Source organism: Natator depressus, chromosome 1 (assembly GCF_965152275.1).
Source record: "Natator depressus isolate rNatDep1 chromosome 1, rNatDep2.hap1, whole genome shotgun sequence".
NCBI classification, from domain to species: Eukaryota; Metazoa; Chordata; order Testudines; family Cheloniidae; genus Natator; species Natator depressus.
In genome coordinates, this window is record NC_134234.1 from 27,768,269 (window position 1) to 27,790,526 (window position 22,258).

The 22,258-nt window shown below is 42.6% G+C and overlaps 1 protein-coding gene across 1 annotated transcript; it reads left to right on the forward strand.

The window, feature by feature from the left end:
- Window positions 1-7,296: 7,296 nt before the first annotated feature.
- Window positions 7,297-20,731, forward strand: C1H11orf54 (chromosome 1 C11orf54 homolog). Its single transcript, XM_074956674.1, has 8 exons — window positions 7,297-7,449; window positions 10,425-10,523; window positions 11,811-11,884; window positions 12,709-12,810; window positions 14,134-14,310; window positions 15,040-15,189; window positions 17,644-17,760; window positions 20,036-20,731. The coding sequence occupies exons 1-8, from the start codon at window positions 7,392-7,394 to the stop codon at window positions 20,207-20,209; spliced, it is 951 nt and encodes a 316-aa protein (XP_074812775.1). The 5' UTR covers window positions 7,297-7,391; the 3' UTR covers window positions 20,210-20,731.
- The last annotated feature ends 1,527 nt before the right edge of the window (window positions 20,732-22,258 follow it).

Consider the following 22,258-nt stretch of genomic DNA (forward strand, 5'->3'; position numbering starts at 1 on the left):
TAATAGGGTTAAAAAGTGAACATTTGGGAGTTTTCCCCAAAATCCTTGTGTTGCTGTAACAGGGGGTTTGTGTTTCCTCCCACAAATTGATTAAAAACACAACGCCTTCTGAAAACTGCTGCTGTCTTTCCACTTCTACAGCACCGTGCAGTCAGCCAGCCTCGCACTCCACACACGGTACTAATTACACCCACATGTTGTCAGGAGCATTTTAGACGTGACTCAGTCAAGCAGGCACAGCCATGTGAAGGACTTGCCCCGCGCCCCAGTGAGCCCACGGCAGCGCAGGGAACGGAGGAACCCGACACCCGCCCCGGCCCCGTGCTCTGGTCACTCGGTCCGGTGCCTCCGCGTTGAGGGAGCCCCCAGCCAGGCCAGCGCCCAGGCTCCAAGGCACCTGGCCGGGGGAGGGGAAGCCTCTCTCGTGGGGCGAGCCGTACCATTAGCAGGGGAGCGGGCCAGACCATTAGTAGGCGCCTCGGCGAGCGCGCGCCTTATCCCATGCTGCTGCCGAGCCAATGGGGGGGGGCGCCCGCCCCCCACCGGCCCTGGGGCAGGGAGGGACCAAGGACGGAGACACCGCCCAGCCCCCCAAGCCCTTAGAGGGGCGCGGGGCTGCATTTAGACCCCAAGAACTTGCCGCAGCTAATCGACGACCTCCCACCAACAAAACCCTGGACCCTCCCCGTGCGGGTCCCCGCCCGGCCCAGCGCCGCGGATGGCTCCGGATAGAGGAAGCGACCCCCCACACAAGACTCACCCTCCACACGCTCTCTGGGAGGCCAAGGCAAAGGCCGCTCAACGGCTTTTTGGCTTCTTAAATAGCGCACCTGATCTCGCGAGAGCTGGCTGGCCTGATGGGAAGAAGGGAGCAGAGGGGGCTGTCCGCGAGCGCCATCTTAGGAGAGGCACTGAGGGTTGCTGCCTCTCTCTCTCTCTCCTCAGCGTTGTACGGGTGGTGGGAGCAGAGGCACGGGAGCCTGGTGCGCGCGCGCAGACAGAGCCCAGCCGCAGGGCAGGAGCGCCGCGAAGCCCCTCCCCCGCTCGCCCGCGCTCTGGTAAGTGGCGCCGCGGCTGGCCGCTGAGCCCCGCTGATCGCCATCGCGCTGGTAGGGAGGGTGGCACAGTTACCCCGTGCTGGGCGGTTCCTTACCCCCGCCGGGCCAAGGGCGCTGTTTGTGCCCGAAAGCGGTGGCTTTGGGGGAGAGGGCAAGGCTAATCGGGAAGTGACCTCCGGAAGGTTGTGCTGTACGGGAAAAGCCTTGCTAAAGCGCCGCTACCCTTCCTACAGCCCGTTGGTTGCCTGCTTCACAACCGTGTCCCTGTAACGGGAGCTCCCCTTTTGGCAAAGGTTTAAAAGAGCGTGTGTGAGGCTGTGATTGCTATTAAGGGTTTGTTATTTCTCAGAAGTAGGCTTAAATGGAACCAGGGGACTGCAGATGTTAATATAATGTACTTTGTTCACTGTATATGTGAAATATGTTCTCTGTGTATATAATTCTCCCCACTGTATTTTCCACTGAATGCATCCGATGAAGTGAGCTGTAGCTTATGCTCAAATAAATTGGTTAGTCTCTAAGGTGCCACAAGTACTCCTTTTCTTTATATGAGGCATTAACCTACTGTCTCGGCATGTTTATTCACCTATCCATTCACTTTCAGAACTGAGTAATTCTCATTTGAAACTTTGCTTTTATGTTTTGTAAGGGACCTCACAAAACTGGGTGACTGGGCAATAAAATGGCAGATGAAATTCAATGTTGATAAATGCAAAGTAATGCACATTGGAAAACATAATCCCAACTATACATATAAAATGATGGAGTCTAAATTAGCTGTTACCACTCAAGAAAGAGATCTTGGAGTCATTGTAGATAGTTCTCTGAAAACATCTGCTCAATGTGCAATGGCAGTCAAAAAAGCAAACAGAATGTTGTGAAATCATGAGGAAAGGGATAAATAATTTGGTTAAAAAAATCATATTGCCTCTGTAAAACATGGTACACCCACATCTTGTATACTGCGTGCAGATCTGGTTTCTTCATCTCAAAAAAAGAATTGGAAATGGTACAGAAAAGGGCAACTAATATGATTTGGGTATGGAACAGCTTCCATATGAGAAGAGGTTAATAAGACTAGGACTTTTCAGCTTGGAAAAGAGATGACCCAGGGGGATATGAAAATCACAATTGGTGTGGAGCAAGTAAATAAGGAAGTGTTGTTTACTCCTTATAACACAAGAATTAGCGGTCACCAAATGAAATTAATAGGCAGCAGGTTTAAAACAAACTAAAGGAAGTATTTTTTCACACAGCGCAGAGTCAACCTATGGAACTCTTTGCCAGAGGATGTTGTGAAGGCTAAAACTATAACAGGGTTCAAAAAAGAACTAGTTAAGTTCATGGAGGATAGGTCTATCAATGGCTATTAGCCAGGATGGGAAGGGATGGAAAACCATGCTCTGAAGTGTCCCTAACCTCTGTTTGCCAGAAGCTAGGAATGGGCAACAGGGGATGGATCACTTGATGATTACCTGTTCTGTTCATTCCTTTTGAAGCACCTGGCATTGAAGCACCTTTTGAAGCACTGTCAGAAGACAGAATACTGGGCTAAATGGACCATTGGTCTGACCCAGGATGGCCGTTCTGATGTTGTGTAGAGAAGGGACTGTTGCTTTCCTGGCTCTGATGAGTTTATTAGTTACTTTTTAAAATGCCCTTTAAGTTACTGCTTCATTTTAATTTTTTCCAGTGCACCATAACTACTCTGGATCTGTCTTTTAGGCGCGGGTCTGCAAATGAATCCACATGGGTAGACCCTAACTTCCTTACACTGAGCCCTATTGGAGTCAATTAAGTAAAATCACCAGCCCATAACAATTCCCCAAAAAGTCTAGCCAAGACCATTCCAATTCTACTGCTGCTCCAGGGTGGAAGTTACTGCGTAGGGCATGTCTCATTTGTACACCAAAACATTCCAATGAGGAAGGAAAGAAGGGAAGAGCCCATCAAATACACTGACTTGTACTTTGAATTGGAATGTGGTACTGCATTTTATTTGTACTAAAAATTGACTGAAATGTTAAGTATATGTATATTTTATGGAAAAATTCATTCTTTATTATTTGTGGTTTATTGTTAATCCTGTACTAACAAGGTGTGGAAAAAATTACATTTACTAGCCAGAGGACTAAATCTGCTAGTCAGGCATAGTTGTGAAAGGCAAGTTGTGGTGGTTTTCCCTCAGGAGAAGCCCTGCTTCTTTGTAACCCTGCATTGCTGGGGTTTCTACTAGTGGCTTGTGCACACACACCCTCACCCTGTTTATAGATACCCATTTAACTACTGATATAAGCTATACCAACATGAAGGTGTTCATTGGTGGAAAGGCATCCAAACTAGGGCTTTACACCAATTTAATTATATTGGTTTATAAAGTGATATAGTTAATAGGAACAAAAACTAAGTAGACAAGCCCTAGGTAGTTGCCCCTGCACCTTGTACCATTTAGAGCAACCTGTGACTTGTTCAGATAAATTTGAAGCTCCTACTTCATCTCTTCCCAAGGCTTCTCTTCCCACAGGGGTTATTCTCCACTACTCTCCCCATCCCCAGCCTCTGTTTTATCCTCTTCACTATTTCATAACAACAGAGCCTGCCTTTGCTGCTGCTCATACATTTGGATCATGTACCTGGCATGGTTTACCCCTCTCTCTGCCATCTGCCCCTTCTGAGGCGTGAGAGACCACACTGCACATCTACCGCAAGTACGCCAGGTTGCAGCCCCTTTTCTGACTCCTCCAGAGCCTTCTCCTTAGATTCTGCCTGCACTTTTCCCCCCACCTCCTAATTTATGCACCTCTCATCGGTGGTCCCATGAAGTCAGGAGACCCCCTCATCAACCTCCTTCTGGCACTGGCCACTATTTCTGCTCCTCCCTTCGATCACGCATTCGGACAGAGTTTCTCTGGGCTGCGTCTGCTGGCTCCCTAGACACCTTCGAGGAGCAGTGGGTGCTGTCCAGGGTTCGCTGCTCAGTGTCCCCCTTCTGGATCCCTGATTTTGGCCCTAAGACCTCACTCCTGTCCCTGTTTTTCATTGGTTGTCCCCTGAACTTGCTTGAGCCCTGGGTTCAGTAGCTCATCCTCATAGGGTGGGGCGGGGCCTTCAGATGTGGGCAGGCTTGTGCCCGGCCACCCCTGGAACTCCGTGGGTGCTCATACGTTTGGAAAAGCAGCAATAGCATAAAATTGACATGATTCTCAATCCTTTCTCTGCTAGCCTTCCAGTTCTGAATGGCAGTATTGGTGCCGCCTAGTGCATAATTAGGTGCATTCTGTTACTGCTTGGCAAAGTTGTCTATCCGCGGGCATAGCTGTGATGGGATGGGACGCATCACACACCTTCAGCTGTAGATTTGGCAGCACATCAATGACTGTGCTGAGATATGGAGAAACCCTGCAATCAGGCAGGTGGATAAATTAAGCAGGACTGTACATTTCAGAGTTTTGTATTTTGCTTTGGAATTACTGCCCTGAAGGGGATCTTTTTTCTGTCCCTGTCTCTCCGCAGAGCAGATCTGCGTTGACACACAGACTGTCTCTAATATACATAAACTTATCACTCCAGGGAACAAAAACAAAGTTTCTGTTCAGTCAGGGATCTTATGAAAGCAGGATGGAAACTGCATAACTAAGAACATTTGTACAGAGAAATTTCCTGCCTGACCCTTTAACTTCCTGTCTCCTTATCCTCACATCGTCCTTTGACCAGCAGCTCCAGATCAGCTCATTCTACATCACAAAATTCCTTGTCTAGTCACTACCCGGTCTCCTTCAGTACTACTCACCTGGCCCCTCTTCCTTTCCCTACTTCCTCGCCTCCCAGTCCATCAACCTGTTCTCTTCTCCAAGTCCTCTTCTCCCTCTCACACTTCTTCACTGTGCCAACCATTAACTCTCACCACCCCACACTTTCCACCATCCTTGACTTGTTCGACCATCTCCTCCTTTGCAAAGTTCATCCATTCAAGCAACCTCAAACCCTGACTGACCCCCCAGCATCTGTTCCTTCTTTTCCTGCTCTCCACCACTTGATCATCTTCACAGAAGTCCTGTTGTGACCATGCAGACTTCCTCCACTACAAAATGGACTGTATCCTTCTATAGCTCTGCCATCTTCCTAGCCACCCAGTAGTACTTCTGCCCACTCACTGCATCCTACGTTTCTGAGATCTGACCTAGTCTCTCACTCCACAATGCTAAAGCTCTTGTTCACGCCCTGTCACGTTGTGTCTTGACTATTGCCACGTCCTCCTTTCTGTTCTTGATAAATACAATCTGGCCCCCTTTCAAGTCCATTCAAAAAGTTGCTTCTAAAATCATCTAGTTGGTTAATTGCTCTGGCTAAATACCCCCTCACACTTTTTCATTCCACACTGGATTTTTCCCCCCCACCACCTCAAACACAAGCTACATATTTTTTTTACCCTTTGAGTGCTTTCCTGGCTTTGTATTACACTACCTATCAACTCTAATAATTATTGAGCTGTGAACTCCTGACCTGAGAAGGTAAGGGAATCCTCCACCTGCTGAAGGAGATACAGCTCCTGAGTTGCTTTCTGCAGCGTAGGAGAGAAAAACATTTCAGCTGACTTTTCAGCAGAAGCCCAGTCAATCAGACACATCCAGCTTCCCAAGGGTTGTGCCCCCTCAGCTAACAATCCCCCAAACAGCTTGGCTACTGAAGGCATTGGTCAGGAAGAGAAAGCTGAAAAAAGTGAGTAACTTAATTTTTGCTACTTTTATTGGGGTGAAGAATACAGGTTTTTCATAGGGGTGGTGGGGAATCACTGTTCTGCTCCCTTCTGATTTCCTTGTTCTGTGATGAAAAGTCATGTGAAAATCAGAGTATTTTATTGACTTCACTGAGCTTTGGATCAGCCCTTAGTGAGCAGCTTTCTCCTTTCACTTGGGAAATTGTTGCTATAAAGTATGCTCACCTCCCTCTCCCCACTCTTTGATCTTTGCTGTGCCCCTGTGTGTCTGCGGACTCAGGAAGACTATGGGCTCACTTTTGAAAAGTAATATTGGTGACCATAAAGACTGGAAACATGTTTTTTTAATTAAAACTTGCATCGTGCAGAAGTGGATGGTTAATGTGTGACAGGTTATGCCCCTTAAGAAGTTTTCACAGAAAAACAAATTAAAGCCCCAATCTTATAACTGGCTCCACCTGGGCAAACAGCTGCATGTATGCAGAGCCCTTTGAAGTCAGGGGCCTGATTACACAGACCCAGTTACAGGCCTGGGTCTAAGTCTTTATGGATACAGTGCTCTGAATTCTCTCTAGAACTGCATGCTATGCATGTTGTCATTCCAAAACATATGAGGAAATTAGCATTATAAGCACATACATCACAATCTCACTTGAAGCAAAAAGTCTAGTCTACTGTAGTTTATGTATTCTTAATGTTATGTAAAGCCGCCGCTCAAATGCGATTGTAAGATCTGTAACTTGTATCATTAAGGTCTGCAACCTTATTGTAACTTCAGTTATTGTTACCATAGCCTTTTATGTTTTGTAACCTTCACAAGCTCTGTAACCTTTTCAAGTTACCACTTGTATGAACGGCCAAGCTTTGTAATATCCCATCACGCAATCAGAGAGAGTGTGAACAAGGGAGTGTGTGTGTGGAAGATAAGGGGGTGTGAACAAGGAAGTGTATGGGGGGACTGGGCAGAGAGGAACTGCAAGGAGAAAGGAGCCAGGTGTGTCTGATATAATCTGCCCTGAGAAGGCAATCACGGAGTGCTGTAAAGAAAAGATGCATGAAAGGAACAGGAACAGGGACTGGGAATGCTTCTCAGTGACGGACACAGAAGAAAAACTCAGTGTACGTGACAGGAGCACCCAGTTCCAAAATAAAATGAACCAGCCGCGCACACAAGCTGCTGCTCCTTGACCTGCTCACCAGCTCAGATCCGTGACCACAGGCAGACACACCAGATCTACCATGCTTTGGCTTCTTGGCTTCCCATGCTGTCTCCGGTAACTCTCCACCTGTGTAAGCGTGTGGGTACATGGGGGTATAAATGCGGTGTATAAATAAGTTCCTTCCCTTTTCTGTCTGACCTAACAGCTGCATTGTAATAAAACTAATACAAGTGTGACCCTGGGTTGGTTTTTTAGGGGAACAGAGGTAACACTTAACTGAAACTGGGGGGAAAAACCCTACATATCAAAAAGTAGGATGCAGCTGTGCAAGCCCTTTTTAATCAGTAAACCATTATGTTTGTTCACAGATCAGTAAGTCTCAGTGCCTAGTGTACTCTGATCTCTTCAGCAGAGAATCTATAAATCAGTTGTCCAGTTTGCGGAAAGAAATAGAAAATGACCAAAGTTGAAAAGTTTGCTCTTCATGTCCCAAGTCTAGAGGAACTTTCTGCGGGTAAGTAATGCAATTTATAGTGTTACGGAAGTTGTTGCAATAAGAAATGACAAATAACTAAATTTTGCATTGTGGTGTTTGCTCTTGTGTCCTAAATAGAGCTGGGTAGAGGCTGGCTTTGACCTGATACAGTTTTTCCCATCTGAATTATTCTAAGACCGCAAACTGTGTCTGTGCATCTATCCCATTTATAACCTTCAGCCCAATGATTGGACACTTGCTTGGGAAATGGGAGACCCCATAATTGAATCCCTACTCTGGAGTAGGGACTTGAACTCGGATCCATCTGTCTGGGGAAGTATCCTGGCCACTAGGCTACAGACTGTTTTTTGGAAGGGGTTGCTCATAATCTCTCCTGTTGAAGCTGTTCCACTTTATAAACATAAATTTAATATTTATTGGGCCAAAGAGAGCCCAAAACAATTCTTTAACCTCTTGATTAAGGCACTCACTTGGGAGGTAGGAGATGAATGTAGGACTTGGAGGAGGGAAAACCTGAATTCAAGTCTAGGTTCCAGAGTAGGGATTCAAACCTTGATGTTCTACATGAGAGGCAAGTGCCATAACCACTGGGCTAAAGGTTATAAGATTAATGGATAGCCACCACAGTGAACACTTTTGGACATGTACCCAATGGTTCTCAGTTGCTTTTCTTCCAACTGAGACCCAAAATCTACCTGTAGTTTCTTGCTAGTCCCACTTGCATCCCACATTACTTTGCAGCTTCAAAAAATTGCAAGATTGAGATCTTGGCAAGAACCCCCTGGTTGCATGGGAGTGCTACTTTTACCCACTACGTGTTCTGATTGGAGCAGTGCCAGGATCACAGCCTCTTGAACCAGTGCTGCCCACAGAGCTGAATGCTTGGCAAGGAGGGGTGAGGAGTTGCAATAGGATTGGGGGTGAGATGGGGTGGAGCACTTGGAGAGCAACCATGATAGGATCAGGAGGCTGAATTTGTCCCTTCATCAGCAGCAGGAGAAGTAGAGTGGAAATCAGTTTCCCCTTCCTGGCTGGGCCATCATACCCAAAGGTCTCTTGTAAGGTATCCTTACAAAGCTTATAATCTACTGAGTGTGTTCATCCTATTTGTATGAATGTATCATTCTTGTGTCTGAAGCTAGAAATATGAAGTGTTACTCTGAACTCTATTTTAACTATGCAAAGTGTGGGCTATTAATGGTGGTTTGGAATCTTGATGGCTCCCATCAACTAGGATAATTGGTTGTAAATGGCTCTGTTTACTTGCAAGCCTTCCTGTGAGTCAGGCCAGGAAGAATGAAGGCTTGGGGTCTCACAGGACATGTGATCATGTCACCTGGTACTGGAATCCATCTTAAACCTGGTGCTTTTCCATTTAGAAGGAAGGGTGGGGACCCAGAGAGACAAAAGATTCCGGTCTTGTGTCAAAGCTATATAAGGGGGTGGAACAGAACAAAGGAGGCTGCAGTCATGAAAAATCCCCTAGCTACCACCTGAGCTGGAACAAGGACTGTACCGGGGAAAGGATTAGGCCCAGACTAGAAAGGAGTCTAGTCTGTGAAAGAAGCTTATTGGAACATCTCTGAGAGTGAGATTTACGTGTATTCAGTTTCTTAAATGTAGTAGGCTTAGGCTTGCGTGTTTTGTTTTATTTTGCTTTGTAACTTACTTTGTTCTGTCTGTTATTACTTGGAACCACTTAAATCCTACTTTTTATATGTAATAAAATTACTTTTTGCTTATTAATTAACCCAGAGTAAATAATTAATACCTGGGGGAGCAAACAGCTGTGCATATCTCTCTATCAGTGTTACAGAGGGCGGACAATTTATGAGTTTATCCTGTATAAGCTTTATACAGAGTAAAATGGATTCCTTTGGGGTTTGGATCCCATTGGGAGCTGGGTGTCTGGGTGCTGAAGACAGGAGCACTTAAGCTGTTTTCAGTTAAGTCTGCAGGTTTGGGGCGTGTGGTTCAGACCCTGGGTCTGTGTTGGAGCAGACTGGCGTGTCTGGCTCAACAAGACAGGGTTCTGGAGGCCCAAACTGGCAGAGAAAACGGGCTCAGAGGTAGTCTCGGCACATCAGGTGGCAGTCCCAAGGGGGGTCTCTGTGACCGAACCCATCACAGTATGAATCTCTGAACAGGGGGACGAGGGGCGGAGACAGGGAAATCCTTCAGGAAGCCCTAGAACAGCCTGGCCTAAGGAGAAAGCATAGGCTGAATTTTATCTTCTGTTGTTGGGTCTATCAATAAAGCCAAATCCAGGAATGGGTTAAGTTTGAACTTGAATAAACCCCCTCTGAGTGACATAAGTTACAACGACATAGCACTGCTCACAGCGGGAGAGCTTTTCCTGCCAACATAGCTTGTGCTACTTGCAGAGGTGTTTTTTATTATGCTGATGGAAGAACTTTCTTCCCTGGTAGGGAAGGCTGTGCCTGGCCCCTGCCCCCTGTCTGTCACCCTCTGAATTTCTGACCCATCCAACCCCCTCCCCCCCCCCCTGCTTCTTGTCCCCTGACCACCCCCTCCTGAGATCCCCCCACCCCTAACTGCCCCCCAGGACCCCACTCCCTATCCAACTCCCCCTGCTCCCTGACTGTGTCGACCCCAGTCCACACCCCTGCCCCCTGACAGGCCCCCCGGGACTCCCACACCTATCCAATCCCCCCCTTCCCCCCCCCCCAGTCCTCATCGTGTAAAAAAAGAAAAAATAGAACCTTCTGTCCTTCAGCAATATGACAGGTTAGCAGAAAAGGATTTATTCCTCTCTGAGGCCCTGATTCAGTGAGGTAATTAACATATGCGTAACTTTGAGCTTGTGACTAGCCTTACTTAAGTTAATGGAATTGCTCATGTGCTTAAAGTGACACGTGTGCTTATGTATCTTGCTGAATTGGCACCTTAAAATATGTGTTTTATGTGGTGTATTACTTGCCAAACTCTAGCTAATGTCTCACTAATAATTTTTTTTTTTAACTCTATTCTAGTCCTGCAGAATGGGCTTACAGAGAACTTTGCTGATGTCCAGGTCTCTGTAGTAGAATGCCCTGATCTGACTCATGATCCCTTCAATTTCCCTGTTAAAGGTAACATACTGTTCTAACTATAAGCTATGACTGCCAGTATTTCATAGCTGATTCTTCATAATTAGAAACTCTTGAAGATGATGGCAGAGGAAGAATGGTCTTGTGGATAAGCTACGAGGCTGGGAGGTAGGAGAGCCGTGTCTTAGTCTTGGCTCTGCCACTGGCTTGATGTGACCTGACTAGAACAAATCACTCAAGTGCTCTGCATCATTGTTCCTCATCTGTAAAATGAGTTTAACAGGTTTAATTCTCTATTGTATGGTAAGGGTTTTGACATCCTCAGATTGAAGGGGCTGTGTAGATACCAAGTACTGTCTTGCTATTCAACTTCTTTCTAATAATGAGCTCAGTCTCTGTTTATTTAAACTCCCACCATTGTCCCTACACAAGATAGGTGAAAGCATTTTTATATCTGTACCTTCTGCTGTCTTTGCATGATGACACTATGAACTATGCCTCATTGGAGAACCAGTGTTCCTCAACTGTTGCCTAGCAGATTTTGTGTGTGCTTGTAGAAAGTACTACTTTTGAAACAGGCTGGCTAGCTAGCTTTTAGAAGTGAGCCCATACCTTGTTTTCCACTGAATGCATCCGATGAAGTGAGCTGTAGCTCACAAAAGCTTATGCTCTAATAAATTTGTTAGTCTCTAAGGTGCCACAAGTCCTCCTTTTCTTTTTACGGATACAGACTAACACGGCTGCTACTCTGAAACCTACCTTATGTATGTTTTTCTTCCAATTCAGGCCTACTTTACATGGATTTGTAGAACCCCAATTTATCTTAGTACTCAGAAGAAAAAATGGTGATTTAAAACAGAGGTTCTTAACCAGTGGTCCGGGGCCCCCTGGGGGTCTGCGAGCAGGTTTCAGGGGGTCCTCCAAAATAAACCAAAGAGCAAGGCCAACATTAGACTCGCAGGGGCCCAGGCAGAAAACAGAAGCCCAAGCAACTTTGCTTCACAGGGGCCCCTGTGGCTTGGGGCCCCAAGTAGTTGCCCTGCTTGCTACCCCTAACACCAGCCCTGGCTTTTAATCCACAGGATTTGCAGAAAAACAGTTGCTGTGGCACAGGTGGGCTATGGAGTTTTTAAAGCATGGGTGCGGGGGGAGGAGGGGGAGAAGGGGCTCAGAAAGAAAAAGGTTAAGAACCCCTGATTTAAAAGACTTTCTGAACACTTAAAGGAAGCTTTTGAGGAACAAATTCTTCGTCTTCTTATGCTTCCAGTACCCAGAGAGAATTTTAGACAGATTCTCTTGACAAGCTAACTTGCCTTATTCTTGTTCCAGGAATCTGTGGGAAGCCTAGAATAGCAGATGTGGGAGGTGTTCCTTACCTTGTGCCTCTTGTACAAAAAGATAAAGTGAGTTAATTTACAGTCCTGGCTTTTTAGTGCATTTGCCAAAGAAAGAAGCATATGTAGTCCTATTTTAAAATACTATCCTGGCGAACACTGACGAATGAAAGGATTCCATTTGTAAAAATAGGCTTACATTGCGAAAGCATTATGGGCCAAGAATCCTGGCCTGTGCTGAGCATAAGAACATGTCAGAAATCCCACAGCAGAAACTGCATGCAAAAGTTGTCCCTCTTCTGGTACCTACTAAATAGTGTGTGGCTGTTTCTTCAAAAGCTGTCTGACAGAAGCCACAGAGGATGTTGGAGGGAATTACTTCGAGTCCATGGCATGATCTGTATGTTTACGTATTATATGCTATCTAGCCATGGCCCTCCATGCTGATTATTACTATTGTTTGTAAAAACAGACTGTGTATGGGGTTGGTATAGGCCAGAGTTCACATTAATACTTGCTAATGCATTCTCTTTTGGTAGAGCATGGGGCCTGCCAGAATCTGATTCTATGTGACATCACTTAAGGATATTTTCATTTTTTTCCTTTAAACAATGTCACTTGCACAGAGAGAGTAATTTGGCCCTTAGACAGGATGGGCCAAGCTTGTGCACTGCAGTCCAGCAAATAAGTGGATATGTGCCCAAGTCATTAAGTTTGAACTTGACCAGATGCCAATGCTGTTCGGATTTGGGGACTGTGTTCAAACCAATCTGTACAAATAAATAATAATGGCATTTGGATAAAATCATCAAGAAATTGCAGTGGAATGTAGCTGAGATGAGAATTACAAGGCAGGAAAGTCAAAGGTACATAAATGTATGTCTCTTGTACAGGTTTATGACCTGAACACTGTTGCAAAGCAAATAGAATTGCCTGGAGCGTTCATTCTTGGTGCTGGAGCTGGGTCCTCTAGGATTCTTGGAGTAAATGCTGAGGTCAGTAAATATGTATAAACATGCAGAAGTTCTCAAAAAATTATTTCATTGACATAGCAAACATTTCTACACTGATAATGTATATGTAGCACCACAAGTTTGTATGGCACTTCACAAAGATAATAAAGACAAGGTTACTTATTACTTAGATAATAAACCACATTTTTGTGTTTATAAATTCTACAGGGAAGCATATGGTTACTATGGAGTTAAGAGGAAACCGCCTCTAGTTGTTGCTATACTGAAATTTGTAATTAGCTGATCACATTTTTAATTCCAGAGAAGAGGAAAAATATGCAAAAAATGGATGCCAAGGAGCTGAGTGGTAAATTGCTTTAAATACCCAATGCTGGTCTTCATTTTAAATAGCACAAGAGAAAAAATTGTGTTACTCAAGATGCTTTTGCTTTAAGACTTACGCTGTAAGGTCAGGTAAGGATCAGCAGTTAAAACATGATTTAGTTGATCTGTCCTACATGGTGAAATAGATAAAGAAAGCAGTTTTGATTTGAGGTGAATGGAAAACTCCAGTGTAATGTGAAAAATGTTCTAAATGCTACATCTAATTAAAAGAAGAGTACATGACTAAACATATTCCTAGGTGAGTGAAATACAATCAAAGAAAAAAACTAAATCAATTGAAAGCTGGTATCTTAACAGCCTGATGCACAGTGGGAGTGAGAGAATTTAGCTCTTGGTAGTAAATATGGTAACTCAGACTTTCAAAGTCGCTACATGTTTTTCTTATTTAAATAAAATAGGAAAATATTTTTATTTTAAAAGTAAGTAGTCAAATGAACCATTTAAATTATTATAGGCCTTGCCTTACAACAACATTAAGGGTGATATTTTCAGGAGCACTCAAAGTTGGTCTAGTTTTGCTTCTATTGAAGTCTATGGAACCTAATAGTATGAACACTTTTGAAAATGCCACCTGAAAACTCTTTCATTTCAATGCTTTCTAACAGAAGCTGAATGCTCAGTCCTGGTCATCATCACTAAGCTGGGCCTCTTGCAGTGATATATTAAGTTGGTTGCCTCATTGAGAAACTTTCCCATTTAGTGTTCTGTTATTTATACAAGAATTTGAATCCAAATCCCTAGATAAGAGAGAATTCCTTAATACATGTGTTTCACACTTAATTTTAAATTGAGAGTTTTCTTTAAAATAGTTGTGTGTTTTGCTAATCTATATGGACCTAATCCTGCGAGATGAAACTTCTGTTGTTGTTCTCAGGATTGGGCCCTAACTTGGGATGCTATCTACCTAGTAATAAAATCAACTGACTAGAACTAAGCAATTTTACATTCTCTTCTTTTCAGTTTATCCCAGTTGTTCAAGCTGAGAGTGAACAAAAGCCTGCTGTAAATGCAAGTTACACCGCTCAGATTAATCCTGCAGATGGAGGGTGCCTCCTGGAGAAGTACAGCAAGAAATATAGTGACTGTGAATTTGGACTACTGGCCAACCTGTATGCCAGTCAGGGCCAACCTGGCAAGGTGCATATTTGGATAAAATGTCACTTCTTCAGTAGGTGATAGCTGAAGTTAAACTTCTTTGTTTGAGGCCTGCCTTTTCTTTCAGGGAATACTGATGTTAATATTAATGCCAAAAATCACATAAGAGAAATTATCCTTCACAAGAAAATGAAGTTGATGTGAGGGAGTGGATTCCCCAGGGTATTGGTACTGGGATATGGAATTTTTCACCCTTAAATCACCCACTGTAATCCAGCCCAGGTTGATAATGACTAAAACTTGATTGGCCTGTGTAAACTGAAGTTTGTGGTCTCAGTTCAGTTCTTGGTGGACAAGTGTCTCCCTCAACACAACTGGCACTAGGTGGTCTCAACAGAAAAGCAACGACCGAATGGTGCATGAAAATTGAACAAACCTTTTTATCCCTAGAGAGTCTCTTCTTTCATGACGGGTTTGAGGCCTGTTGGGTGGGAGAGGGAAGCTTATGCCTCTGTTTCATGTGCTGTGCCTGTTGTGTAACTGACTAAAGAACTTCAGAAAAGCAAATTCTTACATGCACAAAACCAAACCTGTTGAATATTTTAAGGATACAAAGGAAGCAGCACCTGTGAGAGAACTTACTTTAACAAAGATTATAGGATACAAGGTTGAGTGTTTCACAGCAGCGTTGAAATACATGATGTACATAGCAAACATTCACAAAACATTACAGCATGTGATAAGCATGATAAATGTATGTCTACTCTCCAGGTTATTGAAGTGAGAGCCAATGGAAGAACTGGACAGCATAACTTTGTGACCTGTATGAGACAAATTATAGAAAAATGCTATGGAGATAAACCAGTCGGGATAGGCGGTACATTTGTCATTCAAAAGGGGAAAGCGAAGATTCATATCATGGTAAGTTGCTCTTGATTCAGGCTCTTTATCTTTCTAAAAGATAAAGATGCAGGACAGTTCAGGATATAAAGACTTAGCGCACTTAATTTTTTTTTGCAATAATGTGCACTTTCTGAAAAGTGATAAACGGAAAGTACAAAAACACCAAAATTATATATCCCATGACCCTAATACTCCCATCTTTTGTTGGGACAAAGAAGCTGTAGAAACAAATGGAGATGTATAAGGACTTGGTGAAACACACAAACAGTAGAATAGTGTGAAAAATAATTAAATCAATTAAACAATGATCAGAGATATGGTTTAACTTAGAGATTTATAATTTTTTTATAAACTATTACAAGTATTAAATATATTTATGCAATAGCTATACAGTTCTTACTGATTGTATTTGCTTGCATGGTTACCAGAATTCGCTTTCCATTTTACAAGCAGAACTTTCTGAAATGTTAAATTTTTACAAGTTTCCACTGATTCTTGTCTCTGTCAAACCTATCAAATGTCAAAGATGAAATTCCTGTCGTCTTGTAGTGCTGCTTTCATCTACCTAAAATGCAAAGGGTAATTTTAAAAAAATCTATTACTCTGAAGAATTTTTTTTTTCTCTTCAAGAAGTGGGTCTAAACATGATACCAATGGTGCTCCCCTTTGGAGAAAAGCACCATTCCTGAGTCCTCCGTGTCTAGAACGCTCCTGAAACAGATGTCTTGAATTTTGTGTGCCTCAGGCTGTATTCACATTGGGAACGGTATTCACAACACTTATTATCAAGGTTCTATTATCAAGGCTGTTGATTAATTGCAGTTAACTCACGCGATTAACTCAAAAAAAATTAATCGCAAAATTAATCACGATTAATCTCACTGTTAAACAATAGAATACCAATTGAAATGTATTAAATATTTTTGGATGTTTTCTGCATTTTCAAATATATTGATTTCAATTACAACACAGAATACAAAGTGTACAGTGCTCACTTTAAATTTTTATTACAAATATTTGCACTGTAAAAAATAGTATTTTTCAATTCACCTCATACAAGTACTGTAGTGCAATCTCTTTATCATGAAAGTGTAACTTACAAATGTAGATTTTTTTTGTTTTGTTTATATAACTGCATTCAAAAACAAAACAATGTAAAACTTCAGAGCCTACAAGTCCACTCAGTTCTACTTCTTGTTCAGCCAATATCTCAAACAAGTTTGGTTACAATTTGCAGGAGATACTGCTGCCTGCTTCTTATTTACAATGTCACCTGAAAGTGAGAACACGCGTTTGCATGGCACTGTTGTAGCCAGTGCCGCAAGATATTTACGTGCCAGATGCACTAAAGAGTCATATGTCCCTTCATGCTTCAACCACCATTCCATGAGTCCTTGCTATACAGTTCTCCCCCAAGGAGTTCAGTCACAAATTTAATTAATGCACTATTTTTTTTTTTTTAATGAACAACATCAGCATGGAAGCATGTCCTCTGGAATGGTGGCCGAAGCATGAAGGGGCATACGAATGTTTAGCATATCTGGCATGTAAATACCTTGCAATGCCGGCTACAGGCGAACACCTGTTCTCACTTTCAGGTGACATTGTAAATAACAAGCAGGCAGCAGTATCTCCTGCAAATTGTAACTAAACTTGTTTGTCTGAGATGTTGGCTGAACAAGAAGTAGAACTGAGTGGACTTTGTTTTGTTTTTGAATGCAGTTATATAAACAAAAAAAATTCTACATTTGTAAGTTACACTTTCATGATAAAGAGATTGCACTACAGTACTTGTATGAGGTGAATTGAAAAATACTATTTTTTACAGTGCAAATATTTGTAATAAAAATTTAAAGTGAGCACTGTACACTTTGTATTCTGTGTTGTAATTGAAATCAATATATTTGAAAATGTAGAAAACATCCAAAAATATTTAAATGGTATTCTATTATTGTGTAACAGCGCGATTAATCATGATTCAGTTTTTTAATCGCTTGACAGCCCTAATTCTATTATAATTTCCATGACTAAAGTGGATAGGGATAATAAAATTATGGTCTAGATTGCTATTCCTGGTACAATTGTAATCACAGTTTGGCTAATGTTGTTCTCGGAAAAAAATCTGTCAGCATCAGTTGAAGAAAACATGCCAGAATCCTGTGAGGTTTCAGCTGTGTTCAAACACAGCTGAAACTGACATAGTTCTGATCCCAACATGATAGGACAAATGTAACATGTGGATACAGGTTACCTGATTCTAAGAATTCCCCATTTGGTACCCGAGGAATGGCAGTGGAGGCAGCCATTGGGTAAAAGCTTATCATTCTGAATAGAGAAACAATTGTGGATACTGCTTTTGCTAGTTAAGAAGAAATAGGGAGCAGAAAATAATTTAGAGCTAGTGAAGAAAAGTAGCTTAGAGGAAAGTTTTGGTCCTAGTATCTTCATTCAATTGATGATGCTTTTTTATAGCCCCCAGAATTTTCTGCCTGTCCTTTAAACACTGACGAGGAAGTGAATAATTGGCTCAATTTTTTTGAAATGAAGGCTCCGTTGATTTGTCAGCCAGTACTAATTTCCAGAGATCCAGTAAGTCACTATTTTGTGTTTGTCTGAGTTACTAACTTGATGTGTAATGATTCTGTCTTGGATTTGTTTATTTTTATTTTTTTTCTGTTCAAGAATGGGAATTATTTATGGATTACATTAAAGTCTTTGCGGTGTTGGAATGGGTGGCTCAGGGGATTGGTAATAGAATATAACTAAGCCTTTCACTTTTCACTGGTTTTGAATTAAACCCAGGTCAATAGTGACTGAATGTTGATGCATGTTCAGTAACAAGAGTGAAATGTTTGTTCCCAGTCCAGTTCCTAGTGTGTAGGTGTCTGCATCCCAAAACAACCAGCACAACTTGCATTAATTTGGACATCTATTTGGCACTCAGAAGAGAGACCAAGGAATGAAAGGGGATGGAGACTGAATTATCCTTACCTTCATGTGGCCCATTCAGAAATGGGTTGGGACACTTTGGCAGTGCTATGTGGGGAAGTTGCTATTCGCACTGCACTGTATAGTGTGAGCAAATCAGAGCCTTACAGCCTTGGATATCAAAGTATAGACTGAGCATATTTCACAAGCACTAAATTCAATAGTAAAAAATATTAAAAGTATGAGAAAATCTATCTTATAAATAAGACTAGTGTCCCTATCATTAGGAATATTGTTACATTTACATTAAAGTATATACGTTAACCAAGAGTCTTGGGAGAAAAACTAATTACCATCCATATTTTGTATATCTTTTAAACAAATTTATAACAATTTAAAAAACACTTCTGCCAGGTGGTGGGTACGTTAGTGGGACATGGTGTTGGTTTGCACATACTCAAGTGCCTTACTCCATTGGGTCTCTATTTGGCAGTCTTTGGGCCCAATGCTCAATGGCATATAGTTTCCCAAAAGCTAGTGATGAGTACTATAGGAATGGACATATATCGACAGCTGTTAATGGAATATTCTTCTGAATGAAAGCATCTGACATGTAGGTGCTGTTTTTATATAATGATTGCTACTTCTTATTTGTATTAAGTTAGTACCCAGAGAAATTAAGAACCAGGGCCCATTGTGCTAAGCACTATTTGTTTGTACAGAGACTGTCTCTGTCCCGGAAAGCTCACAATTTGAGCGTGACAAGATGCAAAAGAAAGGAAAAACAGACAAAAGGATGGAATGTGTATTGCACAATGCCTAGCAAAGTGGGGTCCTGGTGATGAGGGCTCCTGGGTACTATGGTAATACAAATAATAATCAAATGGTTACATTTTGCCTAATAGCTAGTAGTCTCAACGTGCCACCAACTTAGCTGTTAGGCCTAATCGCACTAATATTTTTGCAATATAATAATGCCTTATATCTCTAGAAGGCAAATAGCATTGTGCCAATGGGAACTTCTTCATTTAGGCAGCTGGTGTGCAGAATCCAACACTTATCATATCGTTCATTATCATCTTATTGTTACCTGTGCTTCCTCCTGTCAGTACCTACCTGTTATCTCTCAAAATTGGGCCAGCCACTATCTTGTTGTTGTTGTTGTGTTTGTACAGTGTGTGGCACAATGGGGCCCTAATCTCTGATTGTGGGCCCATAGACCCTATCTCAACACACATACTAGAGCCTGGCTTAGACCAACTGGATTGCATGGAAGAACGGTTGTGTGTTGTAGTGCAGAGCAGGGGCTCTCAACCTTTTTCTTTGAGGACCCCCCCAACATGCTATGAAAACCTCCATGGCCCACCTGTGCCACAACAACTGTTTTTCTGCGTGTCGAGTAGATTAAAAGCCAGGGCTAGCGTTAAGGGGTAGCAAGAAGAGCAATTGTCTGTGGCCACCCCACACCACAGGGGGTCCTGCAAAGCTGAGTTGCTTTGGCTTCAGCCCCACGTGGCTCGGACTTCAGCTTTCTACCCTGAGCCCCAGGGAATCTAATGCTGGCCCTGCTCTCTGGTTTATTTTGGCGGACCTCCTGAAACCTGCTTGCAGCCCCCAGGGAGCCCCAGACCCCTGGTTGAGAACTGCTGGGTAGAGGACTGGGAGTCAGGACTTCTAGATTCTACTCCTAGTTCTATCAGTCTCAGTGTGACCTCAGGAAGTGACTCTTTGCCTCAGTTTACCAGTCTATAAAATAGCGAGAGTACTAGGTTACTTCACGTTGCAAGTCTTTAAATAATTAAATGTTTGTAAAACACTTTTTGAGATCCACGGAAGAAAAAATATACAATATGAACTGCAAAATACTGTAGCATTACTGAAATACTTTCTTTAAAAGAAAATGTGCTCCCGTAACATAAACTTGTCTCTTTTCTAGGGGTTTGATCTGCGAGTGGAGCACACCCATTGTTTCAGTCACCATGGCGAAGGAGGACACTACCATAATGACACTACACCAGATAGTGTGCAGTATCTGGGATATTTTTTGCCTGCAGAACTTCTCTTTCGTATTGATAGACCCAAGGAGTCTCATATGGTTGGGAGAGATTAAATCCATGGATGCACACTTAGTTTGGAGTGTAAGGATAGCAATTAATTTTTAAAAATGAAATATTGGATTTGATCAGTCTTCTTTAATTGACATCAAGCCACACACATGAAAAGTTGGCATTTTATTGCAGTCTTAGCCTTTTTAAAGAATGGGACACGTTCAGAGTTTAGATTGTTTGTTTGTGATTGAAATAGTTATTTGAATTCAAATTAATTTTTATACAAACATCAAAGCCAAATAGTTTGTATTAATGATTTATTTTGTTCCATATTGATTACTTTAGGCAGGCATTACTAGGTGATTTTCTCTGGCTATAGAGAGCCACCATTGAATTAATGAGCGCTACACATTCTAAATGGAAGAGGAAAAGAGATGCCAATCAAGAACCATGTAACTACGCTACAATTCAGAATCTGATATTGACCTGGCTGTGTTCCCTTCTAGCTATATGTGGCCTAGTGGGTTATATGTGGGTAATGGGATTGGCCATTTATTTTAATCAGTAATTACAAGAAACTTGTTTGAAATAAGAGGAAGGCACTTGTAGTTCCACTCATGTAACTTCTAGCTCAGCAGAACTACAGGGTGGTGCAATCCTACAACTACAGGAGTCAGTGGCAATACCCCCATTGATTTCACTGAGAGTGTAGAGGACCTACAGGTATGGAAATGCAAACTTGTCAAAGAGGGACTTTTCTCGTTTTTACTGGTGCTTACAAGCTAGCTAACTACTTAACAAGCATATGAACATTTAAAATCCTAGAAATGGTCCTGTTACTATCATGCCATGTGTGCTTGATTATTTTCTCATACCAGTTTAAATGAGGAATAACTTTATTGACGTGAGTGGAGTTACAGTGGGCTGACTGGAGGATCAGGCCCTATTTGTTTCTAGTTTTGAATAAGGCTGAAATACTGGAGCACTTTGTCAGCATTCTTTTTTTTTTTTTTCCTTTTACACTCTGATATTTTTGTCATTTGTCCTGCCAATAAAGTTTTACTGAACTGAATTTAAGCTGTCTTACTTGCTGTCAAGTGGGATATTTCTAGGCTGTGAATAAACCCTGATTAGGAGTTAACATTTTAAGTCTGAGCCTTGTTATATTTCTCTTTGTGTTTTGTAGCAAAAACACACTTAAAATGTAGATGTGAAGTGTATTTAATATTTTTTTAATATTCTACCTGCTATGCACTGAAAGTAAGACACATGTATAAATCACTAACATACATATAACTTAAAGCCACACAGTCACCAGCCTGCCACATATATGAACAGCAATGGATATACATAGTACAACACACCCATGGTGTGTTAATTGAAATAAAGAAAATACAGAACATGTGTTCTGGGCCTTAGGATAGCACAGGTACTTGAAAAGAAAGCTGTCAAGCACCAGTTGTGGACAATTTTCTAGCAAACCTGCAGTAATGTCTGGTGCAAACTGCTTTGTGTAGCATTAACTCCTCTGTATCTTGTAACCTCCGTACTCCTCGGAAGGAGTGATAACTAAGTATGCCCACTGACTTGGCTATGCTGCTGCCAGCATGAGTGTTTATAAAGTCTCAGGGCTTTTACTCAAAAGTGTTCTGGGCTATCTCTGCCCGTGGCAAGAGCAGCCTACAGATCCGTGCTGATCTGAAAACGCCAAGCCACACCACCACTCTCAGCCCGACTCCTGCTGGCTTCCCCTATCCCAGCAGTGCAGGTGGCAGCAACTCAGAGCTTGGCTACACTTGCAAGATACAGCATATTAAAGGAGCCCTAGGCACACTAGCTCACTACCTGTCCACACTGGCAAGGCACGTAGAGCGCTCTGATTCCGCGGCTAGAGCGCTCCTGGTACTCCACCTCGGTGAGTGGAATAAAGTTTTGTGCACCCCCACTGGAGCACCGCAGCAGCAGTGTGGACACCCTGGTCTGTTAGTACACTCTGATTGGCCTCCAGAAGTGTCCCACAATGCCTGTTCTAGCCACTCTGGTCATCAGACCCGCCCTTTAAATTCTCTGGGAATTTTGAAAATCCCCTTCCTGTTTGCTCACTCCAAACT